The sequence below is a fragment of the Pyxicephalus adspersus genome, chromosome Z (genome assembly GCF_032062135.1).
Source record: "Pyxicephalus adspersus chromosome Z, UCB_Pads_2.0, whole genome shotgun sequence".
NCBI classification, from domain to species: Eukaryota; Metazoa; Chordata; class Amphibia; order Anura; family Pyxicephalidae; genus Pyxicephalus; species Pyxicephalus adspersus.
In genome coordinates, this window is record NC_092871.1 from 62,683,768 (window position 1) to 62,700,019 (window position 16,252).

The 16,252-nt window shown below is 38.2% G+C and overlaps 1 protein-coding gene across 7 annotated transcripts in view; it reads right to left on the reverse strand.

Moving 5' to 3' along the window:
• NUP188 (nucleoporin 188) overlaps positions 1–16,252 on the reverse strand; it is a 51,865-nt gene that overhangs the window by 34,654 nt on the left and 959 nt on the right. For all 7 annotated transcript variants that reach the window (XR_011923584.1, XM_072431736.1, XM_072431737.1 and 4 more), the window contains exons 2-9: positions 15,582–15,636; positions 13,860–13,933; positions 10,044–10,125; positions 9,874–9,954; positions 9,753–9,797; positions 8,215–8,307; positions 7,671–7,793; positions 7,309–7,520 (exon numbers count right to left, since the gene is read on the reverse strand). Coding sequence is in view for 6 of the 7 variants with exons in the window: in XM_072431736.1 (XP_072287837.1) it covers positions 7,309–7,520; positions 7,671–7,793; positions 8,215–8,307; positions 9,753–9,797; positions 9,874–9,954; positions 10,044–10,125; positions 13,860–13,933; positions 15,582–15,636 (765 nt within the window). In the remaining variant the exon portion in view is untranslated. The remainder of the gene's footprint in view (positions 1–7,308; positions 7,521–7,670; positions 7,794–8,214; positions 8,308–9,752; positions 9,798–9,873; positions 9,955–10,043; positions 10,126–13,859; positions 13,934–15,581; positions 15,637–16,252) is intronic.

Here is a 16,252-nt window from a genome sequence, read left to right on the forward strand (position 1 = left end):
GTGAGTACTGTGGGGCAGGACATATCTTGGGTCTCACACAGTTAGGTATCCACATAAGGGAAGCAATCTCTGTCTCCGTACAGGGCTGAGCCTCTATATCCACCCACTGGGACCTTGGGAGCAGTAAAGTAGTGCAGGAAAGTTGCACAATCTGAGCAGCCCTATGGTAGAGCTTAGAAGTAGGTTTGGCCTTTTACTTTAGGGGAGAGCATGGTTGTACGATTGCTGCAACTCCCTTTACGACCCCAGATGAATTCCATGACCTTGGTTTGGAGCAGATCAAGTGACCCTTAGTGGGATCAGTATAGGCAATGTTCTGAACAGGTATAGGACCCTACGAAGAATATTAATTTTTTACTGCTGCTGCCACCCTGCCCAACCAGGATGTACATAAGGATGTTGTCTGCGGAAAAGGCGCATTTGTGTTCAGCCCTTCCACATATGATCCCTCTAACATCTGGGCAGGTGCGTATTGCTAGCAGATTGATCGACAGAGCGAAAAGCACGGGTAATAGGGGAATTTGATTGAGAATTTATCAGATAAAAAGCCCCCCCAAGGGGCTATTTTTGCTTCAGAAAAGTTGAACTCCTCTCCCAGTTAGTGGAAACTGCTGAAATTAGGTCTATAGACAGCCTGGTTTGGTCAGGGGCTTGTTGAAATGGTATGAAACCATAGGACAATAGTTGGAGACAGATGAAGGATTATTCCCCAGTTTGGGAATTACACCTATGTGAGCTAGGTTGGCCTTGCCAGTTCTCACCCACCCTCAGGACAATAAAGTATCCCACCAGATGGGGGCCCAACTTAAATCTGAACTTTTTATAGAAGGCGTTTGAGAAGCCGCCAGGTCCTGGTACACCATTTGTTTTAACCTCCCTGGTGGTATGAATAATTTAGTATTTTTACATGTCAAATCGGTACATTTGACATTTAAAAATACTTCTAATTTTAAATTTCCCGCCCCAGCGCACGGATTTATATGAATTTCGTTTAGGCTTTTTTAAATATAGAGGCTAGTTTAACCCTCCTTGCGGTAATCCCGAGTGTGACTCAGTGGATTTTACATGCTAAAAGCGGTAATCCCGAGTCACATTTGGGGTTGCTAAAAACTCCACTTACCTTGTTCCGTTGGCATCCCCCGGGGCCCTGCTGGTCCCTGCAGGTCCTCGGAACAGATCTTCTTTCTTCGATCTTCAGCCGGCGAATGCAGAGATTCAGGGTTTCCCAGTGACGTCGGTGAATGCGTTGGTGCAGGCGGGAGGAGCGACGGGAAACTCAAATAATTTTGTATTGGATTCAATACAAAATAGCTGTATTGAATCCAATACAAAGAAATCTTTATATAATACATGTTACTGTAAAAGTTATATTACAGGTTTCTGTTTTTTTTATTTTTAAAAGGTTTTTGTGTTTTTTATTTAAAGTTTAATTTTAAATTTATTAAATATTGGACATATTTTGGTTAGTTATGCCTAAGAATTTTAGGCCTACAATGTACAATAAATTTCCATGCAAAAAAATGTAACGCTTTTTGCAATGAAAATATGGACAGAATTAGAACGCTAGGGGTGTCATGACCACAGGTCATGATCAGACCAAGTGGTGGAAAGAATGCAGGAGCTGGAGGCGAGAGGGACTGAGTGGGCTGAGAAGAATATGTGGTTAATATATAGAGCTAATGTGCCTTGGAGTAATGTGAAAAATCTCTGGTTGAGGGGTTAAATTCTCTCCAAATGTCAACCAGGTCATGCTGGCGCAGTAAATGTGCACACCTATTGGGGGATGTTTATGTCGGGGGAGTTCCAATTTGTCCATTCGATCAAGGACCACATTAGAGTCCACTAAAAAATCATGGTTCCCTGAACTTTGGGTAAAGCCCAGGTGATTAAATCTTGAAACAATGCCACTTGGCCAGTAGAGGGGCATAGTATACAATGAATGTGACCAGTGGACTTGATATTGATCCTATCACTACTAGGATCCCCCTTCAGTATCTCTCACCAACTTCATTTCATGGAAGTTCAGTGCTCAACCCAGAAATATTTTTAAGCCGGGTGGGAAGAAATTGTAGGCGGGTGGCAGCCCCTGTATTGTGACCAAACTCGTTAGTAACCACCCAAAAACAGCCGGGTGGTACGCCCAACTAAAAGGGCCTGGGGAGAACCCTGAAGTTCAAATGTTCGGCCAGACACAAGGCCACCCCACAGTGTTTTTTCCTGGTTGTTAGCCATGTACAACTAAACCCTAGTTTTGTATACATTTTTGATATGGTTAAGCCTGGACTTTTTTTTTTTTGGGAAAATGGGAAAAAAATGATTTTTTTTTTTTTTTAGAGATCAGTAGGTCTAGCTGAAATGTATATGCACATACACTCACAAGCCACTTTATTACGTACATCTTGCTTGTACTGCTTTGGGCTCCTTTTGCCTTCTGGAAATTCATTCTTTAACCTCCCTAGCGGTAACCCCGAGTGTGACTTGGGGTAGAAAAAACTTGCTAAAAGTGGTAACCCAGAGTCACACTAGGGGTAGGTAAAGCAGCGGTAATAATGATAAATAAAGCCTTACCTTATCCACCAGTGTCCTCCTCCGTTCTGCTTCAGCCATTGCGTGGCTCCTCTCTTCCGGTCTTCCCTCTGCAACAGCGTCTCTGTATTGCTGAGTCACCGGAGGACCAGTGACCTCCATGCAATCGTGTGTTGCCGGTGAGCGTGGCCAGCGGGAAATTCAAATGTTTTGTTCTGGATTTAATACAAATAACTGTATTGAATCCAATACAAAGTAGCCAGTATCTTTTTGATCGTTGGAGTGAGAGTTACACAGTTACAGTGCACTGCCTATCTGCCATTACATTTGATTACTGACCTCTGCCTGATCTTTTGACCACTTCTCTGCCTGCGGCCTGCCCTGACCTCTGCCTGGATTCTGACATCTCTGTCTGCCGCCTGCCCTGACCTCTGCCTGGATTTTGACGTTTTTGCCTGCTGCCAGCCCTGACCTCTGCCATGGCTTTCAAAAGGCGTCTTCCAAGTCAAGCTGCATATGAACAACTTGCAGACAGCGAGAGCAACTTGGAATCGCAAGTGGAGTCAAGTTACAGTGATTACCATGGAAACCTGTCATCGGACACAAAGTGACAGCGATTTGGACACAGAGGTTAGTGGCATCCGCACCTGGTGCTCAATTGATATCAGTCAGCCTCAGCCAGTGCCCCCAAGACTGCCATTCACTGTGGAGCCTGGTCTGAAAGTAGAAGTGGAGCACAACGCCGTGGCGTACCTGGAGCTATTTCTGAATGACAAAGCCATACAGAAAATTGTTGAGGAAACCAACAGGTACGCCGCGCAAGAGTTAGCTGCCACATCCAGCAGATTTTCCAGGACCAAAAAACAGGAACCTGTCACTGAAAAGGACATGTGGCTGTTTCTGGGCCTAATTATTCTGCAGGAAGTGGTAAGGGAAGCCCTGCAGAAGTGGTATTGGTCCACAAATAGGCGGATCACTACCCCTTTTTTCGGAACAGTCATGTGTGAGTATCGTTTTTGCCTAATAATGAAGTTTCTACACTTTTCAAATAATGAAACATTTGATGAGACCACACATCCTGCGCCCAAGCTGAAAAAAATCTGGGAGGTGTATCAGATGTTGTTGGAGAACTTCAGAGACAGCTATGTCCCCCAAAGAGAAGTAAGCTTAGACGAAAGTCTAATGGCCTACAAGGGGGGGCTTAGCTGGATCCAATATATCGCAGCCAAGAGGGCCAGATTTGGAGTCAAGTCATTCATGCTGTGTGAATCAGCAACAGGGTACATATGGAACACCCTCATATACACTGGGAGAGGCACAAAATTTAGCCCCAGATTCAGCAGCTATGGAGTGGCTTCATCATCTGTGCTGTCACTAATGGAGCCATTGCTGAATCAAGAGCATTGTGTTACCACCGATAATTTTTTACAGCTCCTCTGAATTATTTGAGTTCCTGATTAAGCAAAGACATCTTCAAACCACAAGTTGTTCTGGATTACAACAGCACCATGGGGAGTGTTGACAGAGCTGACCAGGCGATGACTTTTTATCCTGCTGTTAGAAAACAACAGAGAAAATATTATAAAATTTTTTTTAAACATCTGGTGGAACAATGTCTTTGAAATGCTTTCATTCTTTTCAAAACAAAGAAAGAATGACAGGCCTGTACTTCACCATGATTTTATCTGGCAAATTTGTGAGGCCATATGAAACATCAAAGAGCAGAAACAGAAAGAGTTGGAGGCCGTGCTACCACGGCGGTGATCCCAGAACACCTGACTGGTCACCACTTTATAGACCACATACCACCAAGCGCAAGAAGAGAAGCGCCAACGAGGATGTGCGTGGTGGGTTGCGCTAAACGTGATGACACCAGGAGAAAAATAACAAAGAAAACTCGGTTTTACTGCCCAGATTGTGATGTTGGTCCCTTGTTTCAAAATATATCACATCCGGGATGTTTATTAGTTTATGAGAAAAATCATAAAAACCTCAGATTTTTGTGTTTTTTATTTAAAGTTTATTATTAAATTTAATTATTTTGACATGATTTTGTGTTTCAAACTTTATTTTACTCAGATTCTTGTTTGGACATATTCTGGTAAATTATGCCCCAAAAATTACAGGCCTACAATGAAAAAAAATTTTCATGAAAAAAATGCTAGGGAGGTTAAGGAAAAAAATTGAACAAGGTGCTGAAAGCGTTTCTCTGGGATTGTGATCTATAATGACCTGCTATTATCATACAATTGCTGCGGATGTGTTGGCTAGACATTTATGATGAGAATCCCCTGTTCCACCACATCCCAAACTTTATCTGTTTAAAGTACAGTAAACTCAAGGTCATGTTTAGAAACCATCTGAGATGATTTAGGACATGACACAATACCCTGCTGGAAGTAGCCATCTGGATAGCTAACACTGCGGTCTTAAGAGGATGGACAAGGTCAGCAACAATTCTAAACTAGGCTGTGACATTTAAACAATGTCTAAATCAGTACTCGGGGTACAAAGTGCACCAAAAGTATCTCTAATACCATTACACTACCAGCCGGAACCACTGATACAAGGCAGGAGGGATTCAAGATTTCATGTTATAGACGCTAAATTCTGATTTTGGTATCCAAATTCTGCAACAGAAATTGGGATTCATTAGAACAGGCAACAATTTTCCAATCTGATGTTGTCCACTTTTGACAAGCCTGTGTGAATTGTTGTCTCAAGTGCCTGTTCTAAGATAGAAGTGGCATTTGGTGTTATCTCCTACGAATGCTGCTTTGGTTCAAGGTTTCAATGTTTTGTGCATTTAAAGATGCTCCTCTGCAAAACCATGCATCTTCCCTCAGTGAACTTTCCCTTACTGGCTATTTTCCTTTTTTCAGACCATTTTCCGTAAACTTTTTTTGGTTGAATGGCTGTACATGAAAATATGAGCTGATCAGCAGGTTCTGAAATACTCAGACCAGTTTGCCTAGCTACAAAAACCATGCAACATTCAAAAAAACCTGAGCAGTTCATCTTGATAATGTCTACAATCATTAAGTTGATGCTTTGTGATTGGCTGATTAGATATATGCAATAACAAGAAATTGAACAGATGTACCTAATAAAAAGTGGCCAGTGAAAGAATATACTAATATACCAAAATGCCATAGAGGGGTCTCACACTCCTTCCCTTCAAAACAGAATAGGCTGTTCTGCAGAGAAACGAGCTTGTCAGTACAACCATCATTTCAAAGAGTATAGCCAAAACAATCACAAATGATTGTTGCAGGCAAAAGTAACTAATAGGTGTATATTGATTTACAGTAATTTTTGCTTTTATACTTGTAAAACAAAGAATGTGCATGCATTTGTAAATGAAAAAAACACTATGTACATTGTTTGGAAAGTATAAACATTTAAAAAATGAATAAAGAATAGGTCCCCTTAAAGTTTGGTTTAAATAGCATGATGATTGTGCGTTTTTCTTGTTTCTCTATACAATTCATATTTATTTTATATTTATTTGTATATAGTACAAAGTACATGGGAAAGACATTAACTTATTATTTTCATAGACTCACTTCTACATAATGGATGCACATCACTACTTTTTTTTCCATAATGCAGCCAACTACTAACTATAATACACTCCTCACCACTTTTCTTCACATACCACCACCACCACAGTTACACCTCCAGCATTCCTTCCCTGAACAACGTCCTCCTTTACTGTGAATAGTAAAAATTGTTCACATACTACTTATCAGACACCATCTGTAAATAAGACATGTCAACACTGTTTATAATGTCCCCAACCTTGGTGGTTCTGGAATCAGAATTTTTCCAGTACAACTGAAAGCTTATTATCAAGTTCATTGCTGTGTTGCAGTAAAATCTGTTAGCATAGCACCCTGATGCAATAATGCCCCTGCTGTAGAGTAAACCACAACAAATTGTAATGCATTAAAGAAGAACTAAACTCAAAAACTAGTCTTTCAATTATTAATCTATTCTTACTTACTTGCACTAAAATGTGTCTTCCCTGGTGGGACTGGCTGGGTTAGCTTGTATCCATGAAAAATATGATTTATGAAGTGTTTAGAAGTGGCCAGCTTGTCTGGCAAGTTTTTGTTTTCTTCCTCTCCACCCACTCCCCCTCTCTTCCCTACACTAGCTGGAGCCCTCTGCACGGAGAGCTCACAAGCTGAAAAGAAGCAGGAAGCAGCTGCAGACTGAGCAGTTGCACTTGAGGGACATGATCTGCATAATTTGGGCACTGGGAGTGGATTAGAAATACTCCCACCAAGGATAGCATTTCCCAGATTGCACTTCACTGCCTAAGCGATGGAGAGACCTGAGGGTGTGGCTAGAACTCTTTTTCATGTTTAAAGATCAAAGCAAGCTGAAAAAAAAAGTATTCGGATGATTAAAACTTGGGCTTATGTTATCCATAAGGCCAAAGTTGATTTTGTGAGTATAGGTACGCTTTAATGCGTACTGCAGAAAATTGAATACAGGTACAAATATTGGTGCATAAGAAATTTATTTATATAGGTTTTCTTAGGATTGTAAGTTCTCCGGAACAGGGTCCTCTCCTCCTACTGTCTGTATCTGTCTGTCATTTGCAACCCCTATTCAATGTACAGTGCTGGGTAAAATGTTGGGGGCTATATAAATACTATTTATTAATACCAATTAACACAACATGCAACAGACTGGATAAGTCTGTTGAACAGGCACCATTGTACTGAAAATCTTTGAAAGAATTTATATCATAGGAGAGTTATTAATTCTTACCCAATTCGGTCTATTAAGGGATCCAAATTTTGCTCAACCAAGTGACGGTTTTGCTGTCGACGTCCAAAGCCTTGCTCAGCAAAGAGTTTAGTAAGTGACAAAAGACTGACAGGAGGTATTGCAAAGTATGCATAATACAAGAAAATGATTTCCAGCAACATGGCTTGCTCCTGGAGACACTGTGTAAACCAGCGGGAAACCTGGCGCTCAGTCTGTACACAAACACCACATATTGGAAAACCGAGAACATAAAAAAAACAACAAAAGTAAATGGAGGGCTCACTCAATATAGATTGTAAACACAAACTATAATTTACATTTGTCAAGCTTTATACAGAATGGAAATATTAACTAAAACATACCATGAGGTTCCCATGGGTTTCCCATGTAGGGGCATCTTCTTTGCACAGTTCTTCAAATTTTTTAATATAATTTCCAATTAGATTTCCCTGTTCCAGCATATCCATGCACTCGTTAAACTCTTTCTACAGGAAGAAGTTATTTAAAAAGAAAACAATCCAAATGGGTATAAGAAAAATATATCACATTTACATTATGCAGTTTTTTCTCATCCTGACTGAACAGGCTGGAACTTTTATGTATGTGCATGGGAATTTATTCATTCCTGTCACCCAGGTGCAAAAAGATTGTGAACAGGCAGAGAAAATTGTTTTATTGCAGAAGAAGATATAGTATGTCCCTTCTTTTTTTTAAGGTTTAATTTACCTTTAATCTGTGTCCCTAAAAGAATAAAGCAAGCAGTATAGTACTCATAGCATTCAGCAGAGCCTTATCTTAATAAAGAACTGCAATTCTCTAGTGTTAAACAGGGAGAAAAGGAAAACTTCAAAAAATACATAGGAAAAGTTATGCAAAACAGTCACAGGACATGGTTAATAAGTTTACCTTATAAGGGTGCTTTTCATCCTGAAAATAAGTCAGCATATGTAGAACACATCGCAGCATACACATCCTATCTTCATAGTAATATTCCACCATCTAAAGTTGCAAATAGATTATAATTTAAAACAAACCACACACATTAAAATAGACACAAAAGGTAAATTTAACTTCTTCAGTAGACACAACAGGATGAGACAGAAAGAAGGGAAATCCTTTCCAAAAATTTCAGCAGGACAAGAGTCCTACTTGAGCTTACAAAAAAAAAATGCCACCAACACTTTTAGAAAGCCTTATTGTGAAAAGAAATAGCCAAGCATACATACATTGATCAGATTAAACATTACCACTAACAATAGTAAAGTGAATACTTTTATTACGTAGGTACAATGCCACCTGTTGGAGTAGGAAACAGGCAGCAAGTAGAACAGTCAGTTCTTGAAAGTAATGTGTTAAAATTAGGAAAAACAGGTGAATGTAAAGAGCCAAGTTGTTTTGTCTAATGTAAAATGTTATTTGACTAAAAACGTGGTCAAAGAAATCTCCAAAACATTTTTGTTATTTGTTTTTAGTATGTAATTATTAGTACCTACCAAAATTTATCCAAAGAAGGACAATTGCTGAACTAGTAACAGAACCAAGGCTAATTGCATTAAAGGGAAGGCTAGCCCGTCTTGTCCAATCCCACAAAAAAAGCTATAGTTGCACAAACTGCCGAAGAAAGCTTAATGGTGGCCTTAAAAGTAAGGTGTTAGGAAAAATACACACTGCAGCTTATTGTGTATGGGGCTACACAATCACATATCAGTCAGCATGTCCATGTTCACAACTGACCACCACTGAAAGGAATAGTAGCTTTCTGTTTTAATAAATCACATTTTAATTAAAGCTCATGAGCATAGCCAGGTGCATGTTCATTAACCTAGAGAAGAGATGGCAACTATGAGAAGAATGCAGACTGTCAGAGGCAGTATGACTTAAAGGACCTGCCAACATGTCTTGGTGCCAGGTTCCATAGGACACCTTCAAGGGTCACATTGAGACCCTGCTTCAAATCAGAGCACTTTTAAAAGTACAAGGTGGAATTAATATTACATAGGTGTTTTTAATGTTTTAGCTATTCAACGTATATAGAACAAAAAAGGCATTTGAGTAGCCACTCCTCATTCTTGGAATATGAGCGCTAAAAAAAACAACCTTTTGAAAGCTTACTTGGTATGGCAGGAAAGTGGGGCACTTAAAATGTAATTTAAGAAATCACACATTGCCATTTTTAGGATGTTGGTCATAAGTAAAAAGCTAATTAGCATTGGACCCAACAGTAAAGTAACAAAAAGCTTGGTACTTGCATTCAGTGTCTATGGTAAAATAGCTATGTAAAATGTCCAGACCTTAATTATTATGGAAATCATCATATTTATCATATTGGTAATTTATGGGGGCAATTTCAATTTGGAAAAGCGTTATTATGAAAACATATTTCATGCAACACATTAAACATATGCCAATCCTAAAAAATAAATAACCAGAAAAAAGTGACAAACCTTTAACATCAGTGCCTGACTCTGCCTTTCATCTTGAGGCACCAGCTGTAATACAATGGCAAAAGATATAAAATGGTCTTGTATTGTGTTCATTATATCACAGGGCTGGATGAGGTCTAACCTTTATAGAGTCCTGGGTTCCCCTGTAATCATCCTGGAGGTAGCACTGCAAGAGTTGCACACTTTGCTCCTCTTCCAGTCCCTGTATCAGTGCAAGATAACCAATTACTAAATTGTCATTAAGAAAGAATCACTTAATTACCTCTGCATCAAGTCAAATAGTTGACTCACCAGAAACTTGCTTAAACGTAATCCAAGATCCTTCAATGCAGGAGCTACATTGCTGGCTTTCACCCTGTCTGCAGAGCTGGTGCTAAAGAATGAAAGTCAAGCAATTTATTATCTCTATGAATTACCAAAATTCTGAACCTACACTTTTTGATTCTCCTGTAGACCTGTGTGAACTTAAAAAACAATTTAGGACATTTGAGACAGCATTAATTGTGTTTAGCTATTTGTGGAAAAACATGCCATATACTAGTATAGGATTGCTTGTTTCAGGAAGTTGACAAACCACTGAATCCAATAGACCATCCACACAATAAATACACACATTACATCCAGGCAATCAGCATTCTTTAGAATGAGTTTAGCAACGGCGGCTTTCACAATCCCTCAGTTTAAATTTACCTCTCCCAATAATTTGACAAGCAATATGTTTTTTACTTTATATAATTTTAAAATTAAATATCTTTATTTCAGGGATTTATACTAAGTATTAAAATAACAAATGTTATTCATATTTTTATCTTTAAAGTTATTAGCTTTAACTTTAGTATCGCACTTACGGTTATGGCCAGAGAATTAGGTAATGCAGAACGTCAAAGAGGGGTAGACAGTTATCTGAATGGAAGTGATGCCTCTCAGATAGCAATGGTTTTGGGTTGTAATCGTACAACCATAACCAAAATTATTAAGACCTATGAATCTTCCAGTAGAGTGGAAAAATTACCAAGAGGAGGCCCGGGAAATTCAAAGTTGGATAAAGCCCATAAGGAGGAGTTACGCAAGTTATTGTCTGAAGATTGCAAAGTAAGACTCAGGGAAATGAAGGATCAATTATTTGCCAAATTTGGAATTAAAGTATCAATTTCAACAATAGTTGGATGCATTGATAAATTCCAATGGTCATTAAAAAGAACTTCTTTAATTACTGCAAGGCACAATGATTCCCACTCTTTTCAAGAAGGGCTTAGCTATGCTAACAAAATCTTTGATCTCATTGCTAAGGAAGATGGAAAAAACATCTACTTGCTTAATGAAGTAGGTTTTAAAGAGGAACTATACTCAAAAACTAGTCTTTCAATTAGATAATCTATTCTTACTTACTTGCACTAAAATGTCAGTCTTCCCTGGTGGCACTGGCTGGGTCAGCTTGTATCTATGCAATATATAATGATTTCTGAAGTGTTTAGAAGTGGCCAGCTTGTGACTTGCGAGTTTACGTTTTCTTCCTCTCCTGGTCTTCTCCCCCTCCCTCTGCGCGCAGAGCTCACAAGCTCAGCAGCTGCAGACAGAGCAATCGCACAGTGACAAAAAAATTTGCATAATTAGGGCAGTTGGAAAGGATTAGAAAGACTCCCACCAAGGATGGCATTTGCCAGATTGCAGTTCACCACCTAGGCGATGGAGAGACCGGGGGTGTAGTCAAAACTCGTTTTAATATTTAAAGGTAAAAGCAAGCTGGAAAAAAGTATTCAAAAGATTATAACTTTGGCTTATGTTATTCTTGAGAAAAATACTGTGTTTTATTAAATTATATATTAAATGTATTGATTTATAAATAATTAGGGGGCCTACATTTTTTCGTGAAGTTTGAATGCAAAAGAATTTTTTGACAAGGGTGAAAATTTTTTTTTGTGAAGTTTGAATGCAAAAGTGTGAAGATAAAATGAGAAACCCTGTATTCTGCTCATTTATTTTCCACGTTGATTGAAGAAAGGCAACATACACGCCATTTAACCACAGAACTACTAGCTAGGAAGCTGACACACTACTGTATTGGCAAGTTTAAACAAAAGAAAAAAATTGAAAACAATAAGGTTTTATTTATTGTTTTTATCAAGTGGCTATAAAGTAGTAGCATAGCATGGATAAAAATCAGGAACAGGAACTTTACCAGTTAAAAAATATGAACCACATTCTTTGGTAGTTTTAAAACAAAAACAAAGCTTAACTACATGAACAAAAACAAAAGCTGGAAAACCTAAAACAGTTTATATATTAAACTTGGAATATAGTTGTAGAGTGGAAAAGCTGTTAAATGCAATCCAAAACTAACTGTATGTAGTGTTGTTCCAAGAAACAGAATTGCTTCTGCCAGATCCTCTTTCATAGGAAGCTCCTAAATCTGGCTTGAATATTTTTAGAGCTGAAAATAGTCTTTCAACACTGACTTGGGTGGGTGGCATTGCTGTTACAGTTCTAGCCACATCACTAATAATCTCGGGATAAACAAGGATGGCTTCTTCTACAGTCAGTTTCGATGAGCAATCACACTTTTCTACTTCTAATTCTTTAAAAAACTCCTGCTGGAATCTCTTTATTTGCACATTTTCTGGTCATTTATCTTTCACGCATATGCGATGTCGCTTTAGTGTTCAAAGTTAGTTTTGTCCAAGTAGGAATCAAAGTCTAGTTCTTCATTTGAAGAGGAGGATGAGTTACCAGTGCTTATAGCTTCATCCAGTGGTGGTGTTTCAGGTAGTAATCTGTTCATGCAAACTTCTACATCAGATACATACTTCAGTATCAGTCTGGTCATCGCTCAACAAAATTCGGCTCATTGGATCAACATAAATAGAAGCTAACAAGATTTGATTATCCAGTAAGAGATTCTCTCTTTTCTTCATTAAAGATACAATGCCATCAGCTTTTAACCCTTCACTTTTGTTCAGGCAATATATCAAGCTATTCCATTTCAAGAAGAATTTACCAGGTGTTAAATCCTTAGATTGCAAACTCTTGGTCACAGTAAAGGGGTTAGAATGTAGATTTTCCAGTTCTTTTACTTGTTTCCACTGGCTTTCAGGTAATAATATTTTCATTGTCCAGTTCTTCAAGAAAGTCTTTTAGTTCAAGCAAATGCTTTACCATCAAATAAGTGCTTCCCCCAGCGTGTTGTTTGATCCAAAATGGCTCTTTTTCCTGCACATCTTTTCAAAAAGGCATCTGTTTTTGGGGCCCTGGCTGCAACCGTTACTTGCCTCAATGTGCCAATTAGAGTAGCTGCATGACGATCTTTCAATCCATCTTTTATTGCAAGTTGCAGAGTATGAACAGCACAACCCATATGTTGAATAGTAGTACGCTTAGATGCTTCTTCAACAGTGTTATCCAAAGTGTCACTATTCTCTTCGATTTGACTTTCTCCAATACTTGCAGAACTGTCTTCCTTTAATATCTGTCTGTCACTTTCTTCATCTACTTTCTTCATTTTCTCAATTGTGCTCAACATTTTAGAAAAATTATCAGTCACAATATATAGAAATGGTAGTTTATTATTTTTTTTTTTTTTTACTTCCTAGTATTAGGTGGTGTGCAAAATTATGTTAAAGTTCAGCCCTGCATGGGAGCATATATGGAGAGTGCAGACAGAACACCTGAACACACATCAGGCCACAGCACTCACCTATATCATTACACTTGTTTACACTCAAATGAACGTGTTAAACACATTATATTTGAAATAAAATGAAAACACTTTTTGTATTCTACATAATCTAGATTACAATAATGTTGAATGTCAGGTTGTATAATAGCTCAGCTGAATTTCACACTAGTAGAAATACAATAATGCACTGGGCTGTATTCTTACATCAGAGAAGTACTTAATTATGATTATTTTTTTTATTATAACTTATATTTATCAGGAGTCGGAACATTTTTATCGACTCCAGGTACCCAAAATTGTCTCTGACTCCTCGACTCGGACTCCAAAGCCCTGGTGAACAGGACATGCATCCTCTTTAAAATCTTTTTAGACATTTTTTCTTTAAAGAAAGAATAATGTAGCTTTTCTACATATTACACATTATATTAGTGTACCTGGGAGGTTTGTAGAACGCCAAGCCTTGAAGAAATCTTCCTCCACATCTATCAAGTTCAGCCTTGATCTGCATCTAAAAATCAAATACATTTGTTAAATTACCAAACAGAACACTTTCTGTCAATGAATACTTCATGCAAGAAATGTTTTCTCAAAGACCCTCTTGCCAACCTTAATGTTGCATTTACCCAGCAGAGAAACTCCCTGTATCAAATAAAAGCAATCAACTTTACATTAAAAAAATATTAAATAAAAGATTGCAACTATGCTCAAAACTCAATTGCATCCTCACTACTTAATCATTTACAGTCAGGCTGCACATAAGGCAGCATCTATTTTTCTTTTTATAACGAACACACCATAAAGGGGTAAAAATCCCTGAGCTGGTAGAACAGACCTGTTATCTCTCACAAAAGCAGCAGCCAGGCTTCTTAGCAGTCTGTTCCCATCAACATAGCTCCTGCTCCCTAAGCACTGTTTATTGGAGTATTCACTGTTCAAGGGGCATGATGGACAGCTAAAGAGCAGACTGCTGCTTTGCGTGGAAAAGCCAATGTTGGACTCACCTACAGAATAAATTAATCCAGCTCATAAAACTGTACAAAAAGATAAAAAAAAGTCATTTAGAGAATATTATGCATGTACCCTGATTGTAATTTTGTGATAAATTGTGGGGAATCAACTAGACCTGAAACCAGACAGTTAACGCTACCTTTATCAGATCACTCTTTATTCATCTGCAGCACCAATATTAGACGGCATCTCACAAGGCCACTGTGTCCAAACCTTCTGATGCCTGTTCTAAGCATCTTCTCTTCGAATGTTCCTTTATAGTCATATCACATTTAACATTCAAGAGAGACTTAACATAGCTGTGGCTTTAGGAAACTAAATAGCTCTAGAGTGGGTGTGTTTGGTGATTGTTCTCCTGCATCACCAGCAGGGCATCCTCAGATCTCCAGATTATTGGAAAAAAAACAGTGGAGTGAGGAGTTTCACAACAGCGATGTCATAATATTTTAAAAAGAGTAAGTCCAGACAAAAAAAATGCTTACAGTTCTGATTAGAATGGGGAATGATTAGAACCTGCGCTAAGTTTTACCACTATTCAATACTCTTAAATTTAAGCAGACAGCACTAAAAGCTGACAGTGGTTCTCCATCTCTTTCACCTAATTTACTAAAAAAGCATTATTATTTCTGCCTGTTTTACCATTACACATTTGCTGTCTGGGTAAACAATTGTCACTTTTGGTGAACATCTCTATTGAGCAGAAAGCAGTAAAAACCAAAAGCAGACGATCTAATCTCTAATCTTTCCCCATTATAGCTAAATCATACTGCACTGGTAGCCCGTGCTCCCTTCATGCATCTCAAAGTTTTATTTTCATTGCTTTATATTAATACTTTTTATTTCTATAATTTTGTTGCAAAGGACAACCTTTCATAAGAAACACTAATAATGCTGACCGTTATTTAAAAATGCTACTTGCCTGGCTGACAAGCTGCCCCTTTGGCTTCAGTACTTTTTGAATGAATATTATGGAACAAGAGGACAGTCTCTTCCTACACATTGCACGCCGACTTGGGACACAGATTTGGAAAGTGCATACCCAACAATTGATTTTTTTTTTAACAAAAGACAGTGACACCAGCCCACATGTTTTATGTGTTTCCCTGGTAGCTATCTGCAATAGTTTGATGATAAAATATTTCACTTACTGTGTCCCTTAGGGCCGATCTCCCAAGCAAAATGGTCCACAGCTCCCTGCTGCTTCTAGAAATAAAAATCAAATGACAAAGAATTTTAGATCAAAAGAAATGACTGGTGATGAGGCAAAGGTAAATAAATTAACACTATACTTCAAGCTGAACAAACGCAATACCAAGTCGGTCTATTCACAGATTTTTTAAAGATATTTATTTGGTGGCAGAAAACGGGGAAAAAAAATTAATTTTCAATTTCCACGAGTCAATAATTCACGAGTCCAATATTTTCAATTCCAATTTAAATATTTATAGCGCATTGATCACAGCACAAATAGCACTTCTTTAGGTAATGATGTCCTGACCTGATTTTTAACCCTTCCTTTACAGTGACTTACTTCTTGTTTGTATATTTACCTGTACTGGATCAGGAGCCTTGGTGCTGACAACACAGGCCTGCGATGAATGATACAGCAACCAGAGTCTTATGCTATAAAAACCATAACCATATTCTGCTCAGACATGTTTTTTTTTTCTCATTTATTTTGACATCTTTCTCTGTTGAGTTGCCATAGATGTAAGAGAGACCACAGACAGTCATAGTAGTTCCATGCGATAATTTCATGCATCACATCTGACTGAAAAATGATTTCATATTGCTTGGAGGTTAAAATAAAAGTGTCCCC